Genomic DNA, 24,206 nt, shown 5'->3' with positions numbered 1-24,206 from the left:
ATATTTAACATGTCTTTCATCTCTATTGCACAAAGCACTTTTACGTGCTTTACTTTGCTTTGTGCCCCTTTCTTTGTGCAGAACACATAGACACACACAGCTGGACATATTGTTCTTATCAGAGAGTTTTAGCCAGGGTGGAGATTGACTCACTGGTTTATACCGTCATGAAGTTTCTCTCATCAAGGTGGTTTCTTTAGCTTTATGGTTTCCTTCATCATACACATTAAAAATCGTGGCCATACAGCAAAAGATGTTTTGTAAGTTAACAGGTAATTGAACATTCAGCCATGCTTATTCGTGGAATTATAATTTATTATCTTCATTGCTTAGAGAATTTTAGGAAAAAATATTGGGGGAAAAAGGGCAAGAACACAAACCAAAATATTAGCCCTTTTTAGATTTCACGGTGAATGTTTATTTCTACCTGGTGGGAGAAGGAAAAAAGATGTGAGCAAGATTCATACCCACCGTGGGTATGTAAGAGCTATTTTGAATTGCTTCCTTAATGGTAGCCAGGTTTTCTACTCTCTCCACCACTATGACCCTCAGGAAAGGGGCTGGTTAAAGTCCATGAGAGGAAGGCCAAGGACAAAAGGTAGAGGCAGTCTTCAACACACAGGAAGAGGCAGCAAACCAAAGCCCCTCCACTGACTAAGGGAATATGGGAAGAGGAAGAAAAGGTAGAGCCAGGAGGTCAGTGTCTCGGTCCTCGATACCGCTCCCTCTCTGCCTTAGGCTTTATCTCAGAGGACAGGTTTGGGGAAATAGGAACAGACAATATTAAGTAGTTTGATAGAGGCTGTAAGGAGAGTCCTGGTCATGTCCAACACAGCTCCTCACCCCTTTAGAGTGGACAACTCAGTGATTTTTAATATATTTACAAGGTTATGCAACCACTGCTACTATCTAATTCTGTTTTATCTAATTCTGTACCTGCAGCTTTTCCTAGCACAGCTGTGGCAGAGTGGAGCTGATAATAAGTCCAAAGGACCAGGCTGATGTTTCTGTGTATTTAATTAGGTGCTTCCACTGTTCATTCCTATTCGATACCCTCAATTCTGTATGTATCCCCAAAACTGGTTCTTCAGAGAAAGACACTATTTAGGTAGCCTCAGTTATGTGTGATGTATTATGTCAGACCCAAGGTTCCCTAAACACCAGTCTCGGTGGAAGTAGCTGGCTCATATATTTGAAGAATATACGCAGATGTCTTTAGCATGTTCATATAACTTATAAGGTAGTGTGATCTAAGAACTTCTTTAATTACTATAGTTTCTTTGCTCCATAATCAGAAATTCTGATTCAATGGCAAGCCCTCCTTTCTTATCAGTGAGTTGAATAGATGGGCAAAAGATGAACGCACACATTAGAGGCAGAAAAAGAGGATCTCATTTCCAGAAAATAGGGTGATTTCTTGCAAATCACTTAGTCACTACTATGAGGAAATTCGAGGGGGATCAGAAGTTCTATTAACCTCAACACCACGAGAAGAGGAAAACATGGCTAAAGTGTTCCATTAGGTAGCAAACAGAAGAGAAGAAAACCAGAAGATGGGACCAATAGAGAAAGAAGAACAAAATATCAGGGTAGGCGGTGAGGAAAGAAGAGTGCAGAAAACTGGATGGACACAGCAGCAGCTCCTAACAACTGCCTGAGGTTCCACTCAGGTTACAACCTGGATCATATTGTTACTGAACCAGGTTTTTTTAAAATTAATTTATTTTATTTATTTATTTTTGGCTGCATTGGATCTTTGTTGCTGCGCGTGGGCTTTCTCTAGTTGTGTCAAGCAGGGGCTACTCTTTGCTGCGGTGCGTGGGCTTCTCATTGCGGTGGCTTCTCTTGTTGCAAAGCACGGGCTCTAGGCGCACGGGCTTCAGTAATTGTGGCACGGGGCTTCAGTAGTTGTGGCACGTGGGCTTCAGTTGTTGTGGCTCGCGGGCTCTAGAGCTCAGGCTCAGTAGTTGTGGCGCACGGGCTTAGTTGCTCCGCGGCATGTGGGATCTTCCCGGACTAGGGCTCGAACCCGTGTCCCCTTCATTGGCAGGCGGATTCTTAACCACTGCACCACCAGGGAAGCCCTGAACCAGGTTTGTTTTGCCCATGGCACAGCGTACCAAAACGCTGGGATGCTGAGGTTTCCAGCAAAGCAAACAGAGGACGGAACAAATCTCAAACCCGCCTCCCCACCCAAGGCAAGGGGCTGGGGTATTTATGGGATAACTGCATAAGGAAGCAGGTTGGTCTGAGGTATGGGGCTCGTGGGGCGCGTGGGGGGCATGGGGAAAGGTGATTGGAAAAAGGTGCGGTAAGTGTCCTTCTGCCCAGCTGTAACTAATTACAGGCCTCTGCGCCTTCAAAAGGTCACCGAGAGGACACTCACGCATGCCCAGTTGAGGGGTTGGTCATCCTATCCAGTCTTAATCAGCTCAGCTGGAACTAGACACAGCTGACGCCAAGTTCCTGGAAAACCACTCCCGCAAACATCTTATAGTTTAGGCTGCGAGCGGAGTCCTAAAACAACCTAAATTAGGGAAGGCAGGTGAAATGGATTTAACTCGTGCTTTCGATATGCTTTTAGATCATGTTTTCCTTTTAATATAAAACCAAGGCTGTTCATTTGAAAAGGCTAGTTGTTTTAATTATTTAAAAACAATCGTATTGCTTAGCCACTCCAAGAAGTGGTGAAGGAACCAGGTTAGAAAAAGTCAGTGACACTGTATCTTGCAGTACAAGTTTGTGGAGCTTCTAGGAGCAGGTTCGTTAAGGTAAGTCCCGAGTGTTTGGAGGCAGACCCTCAACAGCATCTCGCTGTTAATGTTTCATACTAAGTTAAGATTCAGGAGGTCAGCACCACTAGGCGACAGTGCAAGGCTCCTGAGGAGATGGAATGAAGTGCAGGTGTTTTCCCGAGCTCTACGGGACCTTCCAATGACACTTTGCTCTGACAAAGGCGAATTGTCGTCCCCAAAAGGCAAAAACTAAGAAATTCTAAAGAGACATAGGATGTCCTCTCATAAAAACCATTTATTGGCACACCAGAAATATCCATCTGTTCTAGTACAGTAGCTGTATGCATCTATAACTGCAATTCTGTGTAAACTACGTGTTACCGGTCACTAGAAATCTAATTAGCAGGATGAATTTAATAAGGAACAAGAGTAACTATGAGTCTACAGCGGCCCAGCCATCAAGTCTCATTGGAGAATAAATCATATATCAAATTAGTGTTGGCCTGCAACAGAATGTTTCTGTAGCCAAGAAAAACCAAGGTGGACACAAACAGGATAGCACCTATTCAATAAATCAGGTACACTTAACTAGAAAAACACCACAGCTGATAGAAATAATCTAAATAAAGTAAGCCCAAAAGTAAATTATTAGCTATTTACATATATTACTTTTTGCCCAAACCTTAATTTGTTAGCTTTCCCATCCTACCTCTTCCCTTTTGTTATTCTTGTTTTTTTTTTCTTGGTGAATTTCTTGGCTCCCTGGCAAATATTTAGACAACTAACCAGAACCTCTTTCTAGGTGCTACATTTTCTAAAACTTCATGTCAAACAAAAGGATCTGAAGGGTAGCTTATATAAGTCTATCTCTACACGGAAGTAATAAGCTTATTATTCTGCTATCCATCATAGCAATGACCTACAATTTCATTTCCTCCCAAACATTATTTGAACAATTCCAGAAAGTTGGGATGTGAATGGCAGCAGAAAGGATGGATTGTTCATTTGTAACAGGCACAGATAGTGAGTCTACACGGAGACAAGCGCATTAATCCTGAGAATGTGAATGCTGTGAACTGCAACTTAAGATCCTCCATTACGGACAATGAATCCTCCTTCTGGTCATTAATTTTTTTTCACATTTATTTTTAAGGCTTAGTATCATTGCAGCATTAACAAATAAGAATGCTGACATCATTTCTACCAAAGAAGGACTCTGTGGTGAATGGCAGCAGGTACCATAATTAAAATAGCACAGTTGAAAAGGCATTGAGTTGGTATGTTTCTGGTGCTATGGCCAGAATGAATGGATTTTTAGCATCATTCTAGGGGATCTGAAAGATCTTACCAATGAGCCTCTTTGGCCCTTGTTTATTTCCTTCCTAATACTAATAACAATTTGTAATAATTTTATTTTTGATTTGTTCTCCTAGGACAATATAAGCTCCAGGAGGGCAGAGACCACACCTGTGTATTCACCACTCTGTCTCCATTGTCTAGAACAGTGCCTGGTCCAGAATCGGTTCTCAATTAAAAACTTGTAAATAAATGAACCAAATCATGAAGTCCCCTGCCCTGCCTATATTTAGAGACCTTCGAATTTCATTCAGTGACCAGATTTTCTGGCCTGTCCTAATGACCTAGCTGTCCTGTGAGCCTACCCCTCTGTCTTTGTGTAGTCGTGTTGCTGATATTTTTGTGCTTCAGTGGATAGTAAAACTTTTCATTGCTGAAAAGACTAGCTTTGCAGAGCTAACGTTGCATGAGAGGTCACAGGGCAAGAACATTCAAGAATATTCTAAACGGCCAGCTCCAAATTCAGCTCATTCTTCCTTACCTCTCCCTACTACCTACCTCTTTGACAGAAAGTTTAAGAAAAAAGTTATCAGAAGAATTTTCTCTTGGCAGTGCCAGTTCAGTAAGTCACCAATGACATGATCAAAGGAGAAAGAAAAGATAACTCACCTACATAAAAAAAAATAATGTAAATAAAAGCAAAATCTGGCTGTGGAAACAAAGTGACATGGTGGGCTGTCTAGGTCTTCCGTTGGTTAGAATTGCTGAACATGGAAGAGAAAGCAGGCTTTACAGCAGTAGAGAGCCTGGAGGGAAAGGGGGGCTGCGGGGTGTGAGGACCAGCATCTCTCTCCTCCTCCCTCTCCCTCCAGCTCTGGCTGAGCTCCTTGCTGTTGCGCTCAGGCGGAGGTAAGAACAGGCAGCTGGCGCCTCCACAGCACATCTTTAGGCTATTGACGCTCTGCTCGAGTAGCAGTCGGGGACTGGGAGCCCCGTGTGAAGCGTGACCTGTGGGAAGAGACTGTGAGTCCCGAAGGCACTGCAGGATCCCCGCCTGCACCCCCTCCCCAGAGCACAGTGGGTGTGTTCCTCACTCAAAAGGGGATCTGTTCAGTTTTCTGTAACGTCTATTCTAGCAGACATTAAAGAGAATTCTAGTAGAGTTCAGCCTGTGCTAAGAACCTGGCCACCATGCTGGGCTCCCCAATCTTGGAGACACTTGATAATATGGTTCGCATCCACTTGCTTCTTCAACGGATTCTGGGGAGATTGTGTTCCTATGACTGAAGACACAGGCATTGATCTGCTTGTAGAAAAGCCTGTTGGCCACACGGCAGTGATCACTGCCATGTCCATGGACAGAAAGCAGATGTGCAGACAACCCTTCCCCTATTATTTGTCCACTAGTTATTCCAGTTAGGATAAGCCTTTCATTTAGGGATGGACTACATGATTGCCAGGTATGAAGAAACATGGGCACTTATTTAATATTTCACTGAATTTTGTCCAACCTCATACTTCAGCTGCACGGACCAGGCTAGAACCATTTCATGCACTGCTGTCTGTCATCTCTCCCCTTCTTGTCTTGTCCCTGTCTTCCCCAGCCCAAGAGTCTTTCTCTAAAGATACTCAGAACGTCCTGGAAACCCCTAAAGAGCGTCGAGTACAATATTCTTTGCAAGGGAAACAGCTGAAAATGTGGAAAACTTTGAATGAGGGCTTTCTAAGACACACTTCTAGGGAAATCTATAGCTTTCTTTTGTCCAATGTAGAGGCTGCACTCTGATAGATTAGATTTCAGCCGTCCAGAAAAACCCATCTAGTTGCAGCAAGACAGAAGGGCAGAGGTCACTGGGTTGCAATCACTTCTACTGCACATACTGATAAACAACAATGGATTTTTAAAATAGCTCCCAAGACGTGGTTTTATATACAGCAAAAATCACCAGCAGTGTTTTGATTCTCAAGCCCTATCTACCCTATCGTAAGGCAGCCATTTGCTGAATGAGGGTCACAGTTGATGATGAGTTCTGGCTCAAGACGGAAGTGAAAGCTCTCGTCCCGGCAGAGGCTGGCAGGGCACACCCTCCCGCATGGCTCTGATCTTCTCTCCCACGGCCCCTCATCTGCCCCAGCTGCCACCTCCTGGCCCTTCCTTGCTTAAGTGAGGCCCCTTGTGCCTTAGAAACTTTGTCCCGGCTGTTCCCTCTGCCTGGAAAGCCCCACACAGCTCACTCCCTCACCCCCTTCAAGGCTCAGCTCACCTGTGACTACAATAAGGCCCACCTATGCTGACCACGCTGCTTAGGACGGCCACTGCCCTCCCAACCCCGGCACTCTTGGTCCCTTACTCTTCCCTCGGTCTTCTCTCCACTGGATATCGCCTTCTAACATACTATATAATTAACATAGCAATTGTGCTTATTATTCACTGTCTGTCTCCTATAACTAGAATGTGAGCCCTGAGAGGGAAAGATTTTTGTTTTGTTTTCACTGGTAAACAACAATACTCATAATACTTCAATAGTGCCTGACATATTAAAGGCACTCAACAGATATTTGTTGAGTGAACGAATGAAAAGAACTTGTTGTTTTTATTTACAATAAATCATCAGTATGTGTTTTCTGTCCCCGAAGCGCCTGACAGAACTGATAAGAGTGCAGAGAAAACGCCCCAAATTTCTGAGCATCGTGCTAGCACTTCAGGCTCACACCTTCACTGCTCAGGCACTCACGGTGCTTTGCCTCAGTCATTTCATTTGTTTTCATGCCAGCTGATTCAAGAGTTTCCTTTCTACTAGAGAGGGATCTAGGGCTCAGAGGGACGATCATTAGCCAGCCACGCAGAGAATCCCATTTTCCCACCTGCTGTTCACTAGATTGTGTCTCAATATAACCGAGGGGCTTACGCCGGTCTGGAATCATCTCACTTGTCACGTCCATCCCACCCGGCGCCCCCCCTTCCTCCGCGCCTCGGTCTGGGCCTTCGGTGGGCAGGGGCTGAGTTCGCTGCCCGCGGGCAGCCTCAGAAGCAGAGTCTGCAGCTCACCTGCACGTTCCTGTTCAGGCTGACTGCCGGAAAGAACAGCCCTTCCACGTTCTCAAACGCGATGGGACCTTGCTGCTCGTCGTTGATAAAAAATGTCAAGGTTTTTCTATTTAAGTCTAGGAGGATCCCGATCGTGGCCCCCTTTGTGATCCCTCCCTCAGTTCTGTGGGAAAAGAAAACATGGGGTTTCACTTGCCTGTCATCATTCTAGAAGCTTCCCGTTTCGTATGGTTAAACCAGTATTTTTTAACTTGTTTAAAAGTATCGTTCCTCATCCCCACCCCAGGAGCCTTTTAAAACATTTTTCCGCCTAATCGCCCCTCCTCACTTACAATTTTAATACCGCAGATATACTGTGTATCTGCTTATGGGCTGTACGTGTATCTGTGCTTTATATATATAAAAAGTAAGATCTTTTGCTCGCTCCCTGGAAAACCAATTTTCATTCCCCTGTTGAGAATGTATAGGTTCACCGCGCTGCTCTGCTGTTGCTGAGAGTGAACTCCTTCATACAGGGTCTCTACACGCAGTCGCCTAGTAGAAAACAAAGCATCAAAGGCCAAGGGCAAAAAGTAGCCTTTGGGCTATCAGAGCTCTGTCTAGAGCTGGGTCTCACGCTTTGCACATATGGTGTGAATTAAACATCATTAAATACAAAATGATTTAATTTGAAAGTCAAAGAAGCACTTAAGCTGAACCTAAAACACATGCATGAAAAATTGGATTTGGGCCCTTATGCTATCCATGAAACAGAAAAGCTCATTCCAGAAAGATGGTCATTTGGGGCATGCTGAATTTGAATTGAGAAGTTGGAGGCTCTTCATAAAATGGCAACACCGAAGAAGAGGAATCTCCTCTCTGTAAGGTGAAATAATTAATTATACTGTAGGAGGTGGAGTGACTGTCATTTGACCACGAATTGTGTCTTAACGCTTCCATTGATGGTTTCACAAAAGCCATTAAGCATGGATGATCAGATGCGTCTTTTTCCTCCTCTTTGAGAGCTAGCAATACTGAACTTCAGCCTCATCTCAGCAGAGCACAGAAATGTTAGGGTGTTGTTCTTTCCCCCGGCACGCAGAACACAGACTGCACATAGTGGTTAAAACACAGGGGTATCAATTTCATCTTGGAAATTCACAGCTTCAGCAACGAAGGCACTGGTGACGTGCCGTTTGCGTGCAAGCAGAGGTGTTCTGCCTTAAGAAAGTGTTTCTCTGCATAGTGTGGCAGTTGTGTTATTACTCACTCCTTCGCTCCAAAATAAAGAAGCTAAAACATGGTACATGGCATCAGGGATCTGGTGACAGAGGGTCCCCCCAGATGTGAATTACTGAAGACAATGGCTTATATACATCTAGTAGGATTTGATATCAGGCTGGAATGGCATGTGTGCTCACTTCAAGTGGTGGTGAATAATACACAAGTGAATGCAGATGTATAGAAACTCTCCAAGGGAACAGGAAGTGAAGGCCCTAGGAGTCCTACCGGCTAGAAGAGGGGCAGTGGTGAGGATACAGAAGAAGCTGAGACAGTGGAGTCCACTGCCTATCACTACCTGACTCACTTTCCTTGTGATCCAACTGAATACAACTGTATTTTTGTTTTTTTCCCCAGAGACACCAATGAGAATGTATCCTGGGGAAATCTTTGAGAATAAGGTGGACCAGGATCCATAAAAGACACTTCCCTACCTAGGAAATTTGTGACAAATACATTTGAGGAAGAAAACACAAACCAAATGAAAGAGGAGGTCTAGAAAAAATATGATAGCATGGGTTAAATTATACTTGCCTATATTTTGGTGTTAAAGCAAAACCTTTACCTTTGTTCTCTTTCCCCAGCAAACTGGGTACTCTGAATCCATACAATAATAAGAGGGTTCTTCAAGTATGAAACTCTCCAAATTGGCATCCATACGACTTAGTTTAATGAATGGCTACTATTCTGAGAGGTGGCATTGATAATAATCATAATAAGAAGAACAGTGGCTTCTATTTTCGGGTGGATGGGAGGCATTTTTGCATGATTCATGTAATCGTGGGAACATTTATGCGTGGAAAAACATGATTTTCCTAATTGGTGGATTTGCAAACCGATGTTCAGAAAAACTAAGTATCTTGTCCAACAGTGTTTCTCTGGTAAGTTGTAAGTCTGGATTTTAGAATCCTGGAAGGTTTTTCTATAATGCATATGCACGAGGATTCTTAGTTTCCAGCCCTGGGTGGAACGTAGCCATGAGGGACCTAGGAAAGTACTCACGTCTCTGTCATTATGCAAATAAAATAAAAGAAAACTCCAGGATGGACTCAGCCAAGAGCAGTAGGACTTCTGCTTAATAAAGATCGCCTGCCTGTCTTCCTTCATGTTGTCTGTTTAACAGGCCTCTGAACCTGGGCTCTCGCTCTCGACCGGAAGCCAAGGTGAAGAAGGCTTGGCTGGGGGGTAGGGGCTGCAGGGTACCTGTTGGTGTGCGAGTTGTTGTGCATGAACCAGCTCCGGTTATTATCCACATACATTGCCCAGGCTTTGTCGTCCTTTCCTAACATCACATCCTTCATCACGTCGATGCGAGCCACGCCAAAGGCAGGGTCTGGGTGGTTGTCATAGCGATCCACCGTGAGCTCCCAGTAGTGGACGCCCTTGGAGAAGCCAGTCTTCCCCAGCACCACCCGGTCATCGTAGCTACTGCAGGTCACAGTCAGGTTGTCATTGGAGAAGATGATGTCAGAGTGCGCCGAGCCAGGGTCAAAAGCAAACCAGGCCACTGGGAACAACAGAAGGGAGGGCGGTTACTAAGACGGACCCACTGAGCTCACGCCATAACGCACTCCTGGGCCGGAGAGGAGCGTCTTGTCCCGTTTTCATGCTTCCATGTGGGAAGGAGGTGTCCAGGGCCAGAAGGGGCTGTGAGTGAGCAGACGGGGGGCACTTCCTGGGAGCTAGGGCTCTCTGCGCCCAGAAGGAGACGGAGGACACACGACCGATTCAGCAGGGGTTACCTGGCACAGACTGCACTCCCAGCCAGGTGATCCGGGAGTGAAGTGGCATCGACTTTGGAAGGCGCAAGTCCCTTCACCCGGTGACTGGCAGAACAGTACACCAGAGACATAAGGGGAGAGGGCTGCGCTAAGATGCCTGTGTAACCCTGAGATGGGGAGGCTAGGAGCTAGAGTCCTAGATGGAGGAGGGATAAAACACACTCAGTGAAACAAGGAAATATCCCTTCTGCAGAAGTGCTCATATCTACTCGTTTGGAAAATTTCCTCAGTGTTAGTGAAAGCTCAAAAGCTCCAAAGCTATCAGCAACAGAAACTAATTTTCATGAGTGATTGTGACTTGGATGTAAGACAGGTTGCTTCCTTCACCACAAATGCAGTTTGCGTGTTACTCCTAAAACTAACGTGTAAAACGTTTTGGACGTTAGGTGCAGATGGAATGACGTCTTTGTACACAGCGTTGTGCCCGAGTTCTAAATGTCACCTACCCAGAACATGCTCTGGACAGACGAAATGGCTGATTTATCAAATCTGTGAGCCACCTCACATGCACATTGGTCTCTGCTATTTGTAACAGAATAAGGTTATTCCATACCTGCCAACAGCTTTTTAATATCAACTGTTGTCATTCCGAGTGAAAGGCATGGGAGAGAGAAATAGGAAGCAAAATTGACATTGATAAGAAAACATGTCTCTTTTGATAGACTAATACCAAAAAAGGGCTCAGTTCAAAACTGCATACACTACTCAGTTTAAAACCGTATCGGTCTGATTAGTACCTTTGCCCACAAGTGCTCTGCTTATAGAGAGTGCTTTGCATTGATGTACAAGAAATCTGGGGGAAAAGTAATCTTCTCTGAGGCATAAAATTTAAAAATACAGACTCATTTTTCTGCGTATGTGAGAAACTGCTATAATGGGATTTGAATGACAATTAGACAATTTTATTGACATAGAATAAGCTGTCACCCTTTATTTTGTGACGGGAGTGGAGCATACCAAGCACATAAGTAAAAGATGACAATGACAATAGGTATACTTGCCTAATTGAGAGTAAGGTGCAGATTGTGTCTCAAAATTGCATCCTATAAAGAGATACTACACATCAAAGCTATGAAAAAACAACCAGGTCAATAAAAATTATTTGTATACATGTAAAAAGCACCAGCTGAAGAGAGTCACCAGAGGCCTGATTCATGAAAAACCAAAGCCCTTTCTATGTTAGTTTACTTGCCTGGGTAAAAATTGCCTCTCTGCTCTTTCAAAATGAATAGTACATCTTTTTTGTTTTGTTTTGTTTTCATTTAATAAAGTCTCCTCCAATTGTTTCTAAACTGTAGAGCTTAAATTTTCATCATCTTCCAAGTTTAATCTTTTCCACGAAAGTTTCCATATTCAGAAGAAAATGAGAAAAATTCATCCAATTGAAACGGAGAAATCACTGAATCTTGATAAAACTCCATTCTACATCATTATTCCATGTACTTCTAACTCTGGTTATGCCCAAAGGCCTTTGCTGTGACTTGGGCTCAAGTCACATGATAATTATATAACTAAATGTGTAATGTAATCCCTATGTTAATAAATACAACTGGTAATTATTAATAATGACATGAATTAAATGTAGCAAATATGAGAATGACCTCATCTCTTTCTTAGATTGTTTTACTACATGAGTGCTTTTCACCTAAGGGAGGGGCGGGGGGATGGTGCTGATTGGGGTGGGAGTGACCTCAGAGATGTATTGGAATCACCTGTGCAACTTTTGCAACCATCTCCCTCTTTCCTTAACATACCCTTACCTACTCCATGAGAAGTTTCATCAGGGTGGATGAAGCAGTCTAGTCTTAAAATGTTCAAAGGTGTGTGAACTACAATTTCAAGTGCTGTCAGTGACTGATCTAGGAAATGTGTTTTTGATGAGCACCAGGGTATCTCCTAGAAAGGATCATTTAATTTTTTTTTCAATTCAGTAAGACCATTATGTGCTAAATAAAGGATAATACACTGAATTAAAAGAATTTTAGAAGAATTAAGAAAGCACCTTAGAAAGGACTAATGCTTAAATTAAAAACAAAATGTAAAGATTATGATCTTACTTTTAGTTTTTTTTTTCTCTGGGATGAATTCATATGCAGAATAATCATTTTCTCCAACTCATGGCTGATACTTATGGTTAGTTTCTATCAATTATCACTTCAGTTCCTATTCACAGGTTAGAACTTAGTGAGTACAGGACACCTGGAGTTTTAAAACTGAATCTCATATCCAGCTTTGGAAATAAATTTGTAGAATCTGAATAGGGCTTTTAAATTTTTTAAATGAATCATGCCTTGTGCAAGTCTTTTTCAAAACAAGTTTTCTGAAATCTTTTTTACACTACTTTAAACACACCATCGTACATTTAAGTTTCAACGATACAACTAGAACAATGGTGTCAAATACAGCCATCAAATATCCCCAAACCCACATATTTTATTCTTGAGACAATATACATTACAAAGACTATAACAATATTTCAGTACATTAGACACAAGTGAAAAGGCTTCCATAACAAAGCATGTTTAAAAGCCAATAGCGCACAGAAAAACAATAAGAAACATAAAAGCACAAAGAAAAATGTCGTTTTAAAGAGAGCTTGAAGTCCCTGCATCCTTTTTGCACTGTCATGCTGTGGCCTTCTTCATTCCAGGATGTGGGATGAGCAAACAGAATAAAATAACAAAAAAAAAGAAACCTTTGGAAATATGAAATGTGCATCATGTGTATCCCTGATTACAATATAGTCCTGAAGAGATCAAATAGGACTGCAGTTTAGATATTTTAAGATTCTATTGGCTAGACAGAGTTCACGGCATAGTATCACTAGTCCAGCTTCCTGAAATCAGCCTGAAGCCGTGTCACAACCCTCTTGGCTGTGGGAAACTTTGGGAGGCCAGACTTTTCAGTGATTCTCATCTTTGGACCTTAGGCTAGTTGAGGGTTTCTGATTTAGCTGGTGGTGGTTCCTCCCCTTTGCTTAGAAAAAAATCAGCCATGACCCCGACTGTCTGACCAGTGAGCACAGGCTTCGGCAGGAAATACTTTCACTTTCTGCTCTCTGGTTTGCCTGCTTTGTATGATGCATTCTGCTGTTGGCAAGTTTTTTACTTTTATTTTTTTCAATAAAGATCTCTTGAGTCTATGTTTAATCAGACACTCCAGGCTGGATGCACTGATCCAGTCTCCCAGACACAGCTGGTTTCCTGGATACAGCAGGGTTGGGTTGCAAACCTCCATACTAAGGCCACAGCCTCCACTCAGCCAGCACCTGCGCGTGCTGTGCCATTGCATGTGAGGACAGAGCAGGTTTCCCATGGTGGTACCAGCTTGTGCAAAAAGAACAACTTCACTCATCACTTTCCGACACCATTATATACATTGACCACAGCTCGATGGTTGGTCCTCACACCACACACACACAAGAATGCCACAAAGCTCCATCATCCAAATGCTCCTCGTACCAGAAGCAGGCCACAGACATAGAGACTAGCTCATCACACCCCCTGCACGCACATGAACGCCAAGAACGAAACAGGTATTCAGAGATGCCTTCAAGGCACAGAGATGGAGAGGAGAGGTCAGACGAGCTCAGCTCACCCGGTGCATTGAGAGACTGTAAAGAGGAATGCAAGCTCAGCTGATGGGGTGAGGGCCGGAAATCAAAGTAGGATCTCCTGGGGAAGCTGGGCTGTAGATTAAGGGTGGAGGAGAAAGGACTCATTCTACGGAGCGGCAATCTTTCCGAAGGCACTGGAAAAGGGACTGTCTGTTCTTCTGAATCTGTGTCTAAATGTAAGATCAATGCAAACTAGAGATCAGAAATCCGCCACCTGCTGTGCAGTTTTCCCCCGAGACCTGCCTTACCGATGCACTTTCACAAAGCCTCATCCACCCCATAGTTGCCAATGTGGTTTGAGACTGGGAGGGAATTCTCGGCAGGTCGCAACCCATGACCAGAGGATACTTCAAATATCACAGGCAATTGTTTTCTCTTCTCCCAATTTTTAGTGGTAGAGAAAGTATTAGAGGTTTCCGTTTAATTAAATATCTTTAGAGTTGAATTTAGAAACCGTAGAGGTAAATTTTACCCATTGATGACCAAGAGGAGATTAATACTTCACCCTCTCTAGCTCCCTTGGATGTTACTACCTGTACAACAATGGCCTCTTAAAGAGTTTCTATTTAGGAGGTGACGATTTTGACCAACTCTTTGCTGTTCCATATTTTCCCTTTTGCCTCTTATTTTTTCCGTTTCTAAATGGACGAGATGGTTTTTCTATACCAACACACTCAAGACTTGCTCTTTGAATAGGAGAGGAAGATAGGGCTGAACAAGTAATCAGGGAAGGAGCCTTACCTTTGTTTCTGAATTAAGTTGAGACCCTAGGGATGCCCTTGAACATCTCTGGTTCTCTAACAATAAGCAGACCATGGGCAGTGCTGAGGTGCATTTGTGGCAAAAATGTCTTTATTTTCAGATAGTCAGGTCTGGCATGAAGATCACTATTATCCCAGAGTAAGGACATATCAACTACTTGATTTGGTTCTAACATTTAGAGTAATTTAGAGGTAGTTCCTCTAAATTACTAAAATCATTCCTTTCTCTTTTGTTGAACAATAGGTGGTTGTATGCAGTAGGGTTATCTGGTCAGAGACAGATGTTTTACCAATAGGGGTCTTCTTAGAGCTCAGTTTGATAGTAATAATTTAGGAAATACAGATGGCATGATGGTAGTATTCTATGTCCAAAACCACCAAGGAACTTTCTTCTCATTGAAAAAATAATTTTGTTTTGGTGGCCAGAGAGTGTTCCTGGGAATATTTTTCTGGTTTGAGTTTGTTAGCATGTTCCTCTGCGTTGAACACATCCTTATGCTATCCAGGTGCTGTTCTGCACATGCTCAGTGGAGCACGTGTGCGCAGAACAGGATTCTATTTGAAGAGCTCAGAGCAAGGGCATTGGCGGAGCATTTCAGTTTAATACTGCCAACCCAGTCTCATTTTCATTTCTGAACATATTAAAATTAGCTTTTCAGGCTTTAGACTTATCCTTGGGGGAAATTTTATTCTTTTTCTTTTTTTCTTTTTTATAGAAAAGTGTAAAGCAGATTTTCAGAGAAAAGAAATGGCTACTTATGGAGTTAAGGCTTTGTGTTCCCAATAATAATACATTCCAATTTTCTTCTACCTAAACTTCAAATGGTTTGGGTAATTTGGCATGTGTGATCATTTCCTTGTTCAGAAATAATTTACATTATAATGATCTCAGGGGGGAATTAGTCTTTTAGTTTAATGGAAAAATTTGAAAGACAATTGCACAGCACCACAGACTGATATGGGCTTCTTTTAGGGAGAGAATTTACAACTATAGTTATCTCAGTAAAATATTTTTAACAAGAATTTGCTTGGAAATGTATTTTTCACCAAGTGATAATAATTAATTCATTATACTTAAAATACTTGTTGCCCTGAAAATTAAGGGAAAGGACATATATAGTAGAATGAATTTCAGAGTATATTGAACTCTCGAGTAATCATCTGAAAACCAGTGAAGAGACATGTACTGAATCCAGACTCAGGGAGCATATCCAATCCCATCATACTTACCTTTTCTATTCTCAGCACCAGGAAGAAGCACTTAGAGTTGGTGATGGCACCACTCTGCGGGATGGGGCTGAGGGCAGCTATGGTTATTCATGGGATTAATAACTTGACACTAAAATGGTTACCTTTTCTATCCTTTTATGTAGATCCGTTATTTATTGATGACCCAATTGTCCCTGACTCCTCTCAATCTTGAACCACGCTCTCTATTCAAGCAAGCTCATTTAATATACATGTTACCCAATCACTCCATCTCTGTCTCTTGAGTTTTTCCCACCTATGGCCTCCCATACCCTACCAGCTGGGCTCTTACCCCATTTTCTCTAAGAAGCTCCTAAAAAAAACTTCCTACCTCGTCATGAAAATTGTCCAAATGAAGTGCAAGAGAGAGAGCACTTTCCACTTGATCCCAGCAGACTCTTTGTGCCCTTCCCCATGGGCACATGGTGCAAATGTTGGGTCAGTTGCCTACAGGTCATCTAAGTCACTTGATATTACCTTAGGTTGCAGGATTCTTAGAGGGAAGACACTTATCTCGATAAAATCTGAGCAGCAGTCACAAGCTTCCCCTTGAAGTCCCCTAGGTTGAGGATCTCATGGCCTCTGGGCAGCCCCCTCCTGTTGCAGTTATTGCTCACATTGGTCTGGATATATCTCTTTGGGAACTCGACTCCTTAATCGTAGCATTACTATCTAGGGCCCTACAGAACGGCGCGCTAGTTCTTCAAATATCTGAGAGCAGTCACCAGTCCCCTTTAAATCATTCCTTTTCTGGGATAAATAGAATCGATTTCCAACCTTTCTTCTAGGGTGTGGATTTCAAATCTTTACTCTCCTCATCGTGCCCCTCTGGACATGTTCAAAGACATGAACCAAAGACAGTAAGACAATATTGGGAACAGTGGTGCCACACCCATGTTTAGCCAAATCACACAACTAACACTGAGCCTACACACAGCTACCCAAGAGTGTATTCTGTGTTATACCCAGGATGCAGGAAGGATGTACATCCCACTTCCTTACCTCTCCTTCAAAGCACAATTACTGAGATCTGGAGAAGGCTTTTCAGCCATTAATATTCTGTTAGTCACGACAAAGAGGAATTGGGTTAGTGCTTTTTTTCAGAATACATGATATGAAGCTACGTTTCAGGTCATAGCTAATAACCAGGATAACTATTATTAATTTTTCATGTATAGGTCGCTGGAGGAAGAAAAATAGCCCCTTCGAAGATTTTTAATCTCTTGTCATGTTTCATCACATGCACTGATCCTGTCTGCTGAAGAGCTTTGCTGAGCAAAAGAAGTTTAGCAGGACAGAGCAATGGGAAACAGAATGCCAGCGGAATACTGGTGTGGCAGCTCCGGGCATACCAGTAACTCTGGGATGGGGACTGCATTTATAATGGGAGCGTGACAAGACACACTTTCCCTCAACTCTGTCAGTGACCATCACTCTCCTCTTGCCTTTGCCTGGACTGCTTTCCCTTCCCACCTGGATTGGCTGGACTCTGGAGTTGGGGCCTCTGCTTGAAAGAAGTAATCAAGAATTATCAAAGCAGGGCTTCCCTGGTGGCGCAGTGGTTGAGAGTCTGCCTGCCAATGCAGGGGACACGGGTTCGAGCCCTGGTCTGGGAAGATCCCACATGCCGCGGAGCAACTGGGCCCGTGAGCCACAATTACTGAGCCTGAGTGTCTGGAGCCTCTGCTCCGCAACGGGAGAGGCCGCGATAGTGAGAGGCCCGCGCACCGCGATGAAGAGTGGCCCCCGCTCGCCGCAACTGGAGAAAGCCCTCACACAGAAACGAAGACCCAACACAGCCAAAAATAAAAATAATAAATAAATAATAAATAAAAAAATTTAAAAAAAAAAAGAATTATCAAAGCAAAGATTGGCTGGGGACCACACTTATTATTTATTTACTGACTTTTGGGTTTGAGGCAAAAAAATAATATTTAAGTGGTGTGCTCCTTTTTTGCCTTACTGTATATTTATTTTATGTGTTCATTAGCAGACATTGCGTTAGACCTGAGCAGCTGGGAAATGGGACACATGAAGTTGGGAGGAGAACTGACTGTATTTAGAGAAAATCTGTATCTTATACTACTAATTGGTTTTTATACTTCTGAGGGTAGAATTTCTTGACTGATTCCAACATGTACAGTGCACTAAAGATTTCTACAGATGTGGAATATTTGGAAATGTAAAGTACAGTCTTTGAGCTATTATTTTTGGAATTCAAAGAGGAAAGGCAAACTGACAGGGATTCCATACGCTAACCCAGCTTCTTTTGTGCTCTCGTAGAATTCTTGGTTATCTTCCTGTCTGGTAGTGAACAGCTTCGTAACTTAAGCAGTCCTTGGACGCTGGTTCAACAAGATGGTTGTATTTCAGAGTACAGTAAGGCAAGATATGTCACTACGAGCTGCACAAGCAGCGTTAAAGATGAGTTTCAGTTCAATTATAAACCAGCTGTAAAATAATTTGCTTTTGTTGGGAAGACTTTAAAAGAGACAAAGAAACAAATGAAGGGGTTGTGTGTCCTTAAATGATCTAATAAGCATCCAAAGTCACAGTTATGTCCCACTGGTACATAATTTACAATGAAAGGTGGTATTATAATCTTTCTTAAGTGTGGCATTAATTGCAGTTGAGAAGTGAGAAACACTTCTGTTCTGAAAAGCTCCTTTTAAAAGAAGAAATGAAACAGCCTCTTTCCACCCTTGGGAGAGCTGCACACTCTGTCACCAAGTCCTCCACTCCAATTTAGAACACCAGGGCATTATTTATAAGGAACTATCATCAGAAGAACTGAAAATTTCTATATTTCAAATAGATACAAAAGATTCCAAAGGACTAAGCTGTTCCCCAGAGTGTCAAGTGCAAAGCACATTCCCCAAAGGCGAAAATAGGGTTTGGTTCCAATTCGGTCCTATGGAAAATCAGGCAATTCCCTGGGATGTCGTGCATGGTGTCAAAATTAAAAGGAGCAAAGCCCCTCTTTTCTGGGCTCTGAAAGCTGTCACGATGCCTCTCACCTTGGATTTCATAAAATCTACCCGGATTTGTTCAGGTATGGTTTACCTACCTTGAGGAATTTGTCCTGGAAACGCATATCCCTCTAACTAGATACTTTTAATTGGGGCTGCGGGGATGGCTCTGGTGCTCGGAGTCACGAAAACTACAGCCGAGGCAGAGTGGACCATATGCTCTTCCTTGTGTGACCCTTTACCGGCTACTTCCCACTAGTGTTGAATTTTCAGTGTCACAGGCAACCTCTGAGACCCACTAGAACCCGTGGGGGAAGCAGGAGGCAGCTACGCCAGTCTATAGCGTTTCCTGAAATAGTAACAGCTTTCGGCAGTGATTTTGAAGAGAGAAGCCACAGAAGAAAACCAGGGGGTATTAACACTAAAGAACTTAGAGGTCATCTGCTCTAAGTCTATAGTTTTAGAGACAAAACAATCCCCCCCCCCCAAACAAAACCCTGAAGTCCAGAGAGATTAAGGGACACATCTAAGTCACACTGCCAGCTGTGATGGGACAGGATAAGGGCCCCAGGCAGATCAATTCCTGGTAGATAAAATTTGGGGGCTGACAAGGCCATTGCTCTCTTTTGTGCCTTGGAAATGTATAAAAGGTAAGGTGGATGCTATAGGCCATGGAGCACATTCCAGTGGTCTCAGGGGTGACCAAGGATTGTGTGGAGGACCTAATTATCATTCTCCACACCCTGCATTATACTGAGGATGAATCTTTCTTGTCTATATAGAGTGGTTCCGTGGACTGTGGTGGTTAGGAATTGAACGGCAAATATGTCACCCTCCCCTTTGGGATTCTGACCACACGAGGCGGGCGGGCTGAAATCAGATGAGGTTCTTTTCCCCCCACAAGGTTACATATTCTCTGGTGGGAAGCGGGGCGGGTGTGTGTCTCAGTACATTAAGGTTTAAGAGTACAGCACTTATCCTGGCCCCAAATCACTATGAAATATCTGCAAAGAGACTTTTGAACAGATGCATCTGGGGTCATTCTGGGCCTATATTCTGCCTGCATCACTGAATATTCTCTGGGTTATTTTCTATGATGTGTGGGAGAAGGAGCTATCACGCTGGAAAGGGTACTGTGATGCTGAGAGCCTAATGGGAAAGAAAAAGGCATTTTAATCTTTATGAATAACACCTTCTATGTCCCCTTTTAGAAAGCAGTTTCTAAGATGTGATTTCGAGAGTCCCAACCCTTTTGTTGTCATTAGATGAAACAATCCTGGAAAGCATTGGGGAGATGGCTTTTACGGCTGTTCAAGTAAGACAATGCTTGAGAGCACTTTTGCTCAGTGCTCTGCACACCTGTGTGCAGAGAATGCTGCAATTTACAGCCTTATCTACAGCCTGATTCTCTCATGATCACTGATTACTCTCCCCACTTTTCCTCACAGTTGAGATCTGGAGGGCTGAGAGCTTCTGTGAATAAATAGCTCTGTGGTTTCAGCCCGAGCAGGGCTCCCCGTCCCAGACCTCACTTGGTGGGGCCTTTCAAGGACCTCAAAGATGTGCCTCTGACATCCTTTTCCTTCCCAGGCAGTGACCCATCACTGCCAGCTGAAAGTGTCCACGTTGGAGAGAAGCTCACCCCGGGGGGCTGGGGAGCCAGAGGGAAGACACGGAAAAAAGGACAGGACCCAAGGAGGTGCTTGGATATTATACTGGAAATGACAGTCATTCCCACATCTCCTTCTTAAAGCAGGAATATTATTCTTTAGAGCAAAAGTCTAACATGACTGAAAGTGTTAAAGTCCTATTTCTGCCTGGGGTTTCTGGATGAACATGTGAGGCAGCTACACAGTACTGCTTCTGCAAGCTGTCTTCAGACATCTAGCAAACAGACTTAGGATAGTGTTCCCTCTTTCCCTCTTTTTGGTTGAGTGCAAAGAGCACTGTTTTAATGTCAGCATCAAAGCATACTGTGCTGGGCATTGGAGCTGAAAGGCCCAGGCCTGGCACGTCATTTATCCTCTCCCAGGCTCCGTTTTGCCATATGTAGAGTGGAATAATAATAATACTACTTTCCCCATAGAGTGTGGTAGGCAGAACAATGGCCCGTCAAAAACTCTCCATGCCATAATCCCCAGAATCTGTGACTATGGCACCTAACATGGAAAAAGGAACTTTGCAGATGTGACTAAGTTAAGGATCTTGAGATGGGAGATTATCCTGGACTATCCAGGTGGGCCCAAGGTAATAAATCACAAGGATGCTTATAAAAGGGAAACAGGAAGGTTAGAGTCAGAAGAGATTGGAAGATGCTATGCTGCTGGCTTTGAAGATGGAGGAAGGGGCCACGAGCCAAGGGATGCCGGTGGTTTCTAGAAGCTGGGAAAGAAACAGAACAGATTCTCCCTTAGAACCACCTCCAAGGAACGCAGTCCTGCTGACACCTCACTTTTAGCCCAGTGAAACCCATTTAGGATTCTGATCTCCAGAAATGTAAGGTGATAAATCTGTGTTGTTTTAAGCTGCTAAGCTTGTGGTAATTTGTTAAAGCAGCAATGGGAAACTAATACATAGGGCAAATCTGGAATGTTGCAGCAACAGAACAGAAGGGAGGTTTAAACAATAGCAATGGGTACAGAGGTATAAGGTCTATATAGCAGTATTAGGGTGAAGAGAAAAGAATCCCTATTTTTAGGACCTTATAGTAAATGGATAGCTTTTATACAATTCCTCCGCTAGATTTCAGTATCCTAAAAATATTTGCTGGCTTTCATATTGCTGTCTTTTTTCATGGAATCTTTTAATGGGCAATGAAGAAAGTTCTTGGAAGCTCTACACAAAATTACCATAGCATTTTTTTTGGGGGGGGGGTAGTTATACTGTAATTCCATAAAGCCTTCTGATATACTTAATACTCCATTATCAAGAGTTCCAGAATATATACTGACTTTTAAATGTATTAGGTGGAAATCTTTCTAAAATGCATTATATACTTTCTGACTTTCTGAGCATATGCCACAGAACATTGTCTCTCTCTCTCTCTTCTTTTTTTGGATTGTTCACAGTTTTTCCAGTTACCTTCCTTGCTCAGTGCTGCCAACAGCCTCAATTCACTTCTATATCAAATTCCTTTCTCTTCTAATGTGATGTTTCCGGTCTGCTGTGCTCTTTGCAAATGGGTCAATGAGCTCAGCGGAATTGTGCATAAAAAGAGTGAGAGCTGAGTGACAAGAAGGGCTCTGCCGTGAGAACAACGCAGGAGCTTCTGTGCCTGAACTTTGTCCTTTTTTTTCCTACCAATCACAGGTCATTGTTGCTTACATCTTGACTGTAAGATGACTACCTACACTGTAGGGTGGAAATCTTAGTTCTCGAGGGGTGAGGTGGTACCGTAGTTTTAGGCACTCTGAGCCAGGTGCCATGGAGTTCAGGGAAGGAGGAAGAGTAAAGCCCATGAGCACTGGGCAGGGCCACGCTGTATGCATCGCTGTGATTGTCAAATCGGCTCGTTCAATTAATGTTTTTGAGTGAATGAGGCTTCCTTTGCAAAGTCAGCTCAAGGCATATTTTGAAGTTTTTACCTTACCTACAGTTATTCCCTCTGTTAGGATTTCTCTCTCTCCCTTCTCTGAGAAGTCTCTCCTCCCCTTTAGATCATGTTCATTTTCCCTGTAGTGTGTTGCATTTCATGTAGCTATTAGATGTAAGACAATCAGAATATTATGTCTATGAAAATACGAATTAAAAAACCCTCTGTTAGAAACATTTTTACTTTCAGAAGAGGCTGCTTGTTAGTCGAAATTAAACTCTAAATAATAGAATTAAGGTGATATTAAAAATGGAATGGCTCATACATTTCTGGTGTAAAAATCTATCCGGAAAGCAATTTGCAAATATAGATCAAGGGCTTAAAAACGTTCATACTCTTTAGTCTGGTAATTCTACTTCTAAGAATGTGTCCAGTGAAATGATCTTTTTCACAAAGATTTGGATTAAAGTGTATTTTTTGCACAGAAGGTGCAACCCTGTGTGTTCTAATTCCCTGGAAGGATTGGTGGGCTGCAGCTCCTCCTGAGCTGAGAAGGCTGCGTGAAGCAGTTCCCTGGCTCTGAGAGCTGAGGGAAGTCAGAGAAAGACCTTTCTCCAGCCAGATGATAGTCTCAGTGAATTATTTGAGCACCAGGAATATTATCTTTGGTCTATCTTATTTTTTCTCCAGATTTGAAAAGAAGAAAAAAAAGTAGTCTGTTTAGATAGGTAGAAGGAAAATAGAGAAAAATGAACAAAATTTTTTCTGTCCTATTCTCACCCATGTCTATTTTTCTTTGGGGGTGGGGGGCAGGAGAATAGTCTCCCAGACACAGAATGAGCCCTAGAACTCTATGTATTAACAAGGCCTTGTCACATAATATTTTAAACAAATACTCTTTTGTAGATGGTTTCAGAGACCGTGACACAGCCATCACAGCTATTAAATGAATTACTTTAAAGATATATACAAACAGGTTGTGGGCCTTATTTTAAAATTTCATTAAAATTATTAATTGCTTACAGTTAAGTTTCTTCTTAAGTCAGGGTAATTTGGTTTAGATCTGCAACTGGCCTTATTCTCATGGCTGTTTTAGGTACATTCTCAAGAACTTTGCTTTCAGGGAACTAAGCAAACTTGAACTCATATAATAATTTGTTTTCCTTTCCTTTTCCCTTTTGATAACACATTCTTTATAATTCCATTGCATTAAATTATTTTTCATTGTTTTCCTGACTGATTCCCTTATACAAATTATGTCTTCCTTATGGTCCCCTTTCCTTCTCTCACAGTGTTTACCATAATCTGTAAATATGCAATATTTGCGTGTCTATTTCTTTAAGGCCTGTCTCTCTTCCTAGACTGTGAGCTCCGTGACAGCTGGGTGACCTCTGCTCAACACTCTATACCCATATCAGACACTTATCAAATACTGCCCAACAAATAGACAAATAAACAAATTTGCTTTTGAAAAAAAACGTCAGAATTCACAACAATGTGGACATTTGATCTCCCCTGCATAATGTTACCTTTAGGTCAGCAGAAGGTTCTGTGATAGTTCAGAGAGCATGAGTGATAAGTGATTTAAACCTTGGACTAAATGCATGTAAATACGAGTTAGACTTGCTATCACATACGAGATCGTACCCTTCTGTGATACAGACTTTTTATTTTGAACCTTGGAAAGGGGTTAACTCTTGCTAAAAAGAACATAAAAGATTTTATTAAAGTAGAAAGCAAACCAACCAGCCCATCACTCACAATAGCAGCAAAGAAAAAAAATCTCCAAAGCAAATCTTTCCAGGAATGGTAAGAAATAAGATTAATAAAGTATAAGTTCAGTTAACTTATTAAAACTCTGTTAATGGCATTTTTCTCATTGGTTTCTAAAAAACAAAAAAAAGAGGTATAATTCTTTAGTTCCACAGCCTTTCTCAATTGTTACAGATTGATCAAATC

General features: G+C 42.5%; 1 protein-coding gene across 10 annotated transcripts in view; it reads right to left on the bottom strand.

Moving 5' to 3' along the window:
• Positions 1-3,010: 3,010 nt before the first annotated feature.
• TRIM9 (tripartite motif containing 9) overlaps positions 3,011-24,206 on the bottom strand; it is a 104,520-nt gene continuing 83,324 nt past the window's right edge. For 2 of the 10 annotated variants that reach the window (XM_082384809.1, XM_082384808.1), the window contains exons 8-13: positions 13,719-13,907; positions 11,123-11,164; positions 10,675-10,698; positions 9,544-9,847; positions 7,081-7,243; positions 3,011-5,039 (exon numbers count right to left, since the gene is read on the bottom strand). In XM_082384809.1, the coding sequence (XP_082240935.1) occupies positions 4,977-5,039; positions 7,081-7,243; positions 9,544-9,847; positions 10,675-10,698; positions 11,123-11,164; positions 13,719-13,907 (785 nt within the window). In that variant the 3' untranslated portion in view covers positions 3,011-4,976. The other 8 variants (XM_082384814.1, XM_082384806.1, XM_082384810.1 and 5 more) reach the window with 7 other exon arrangements.

This window comes from Balaenoptera borealis (assembly GCF_965194805.1).
Source record: "Balaenoptera borealis genome assembly, chromosome: 3".
NCBI lineage: Eukaryota > Metazoa > Chordata > Mammalia > Artiodactyla > Balaenopteridae > Balaenoptera > Balaenoptera borealis.
This window is presented reverse-complemented; position numbering and strand designations above follow the sequence as displayed.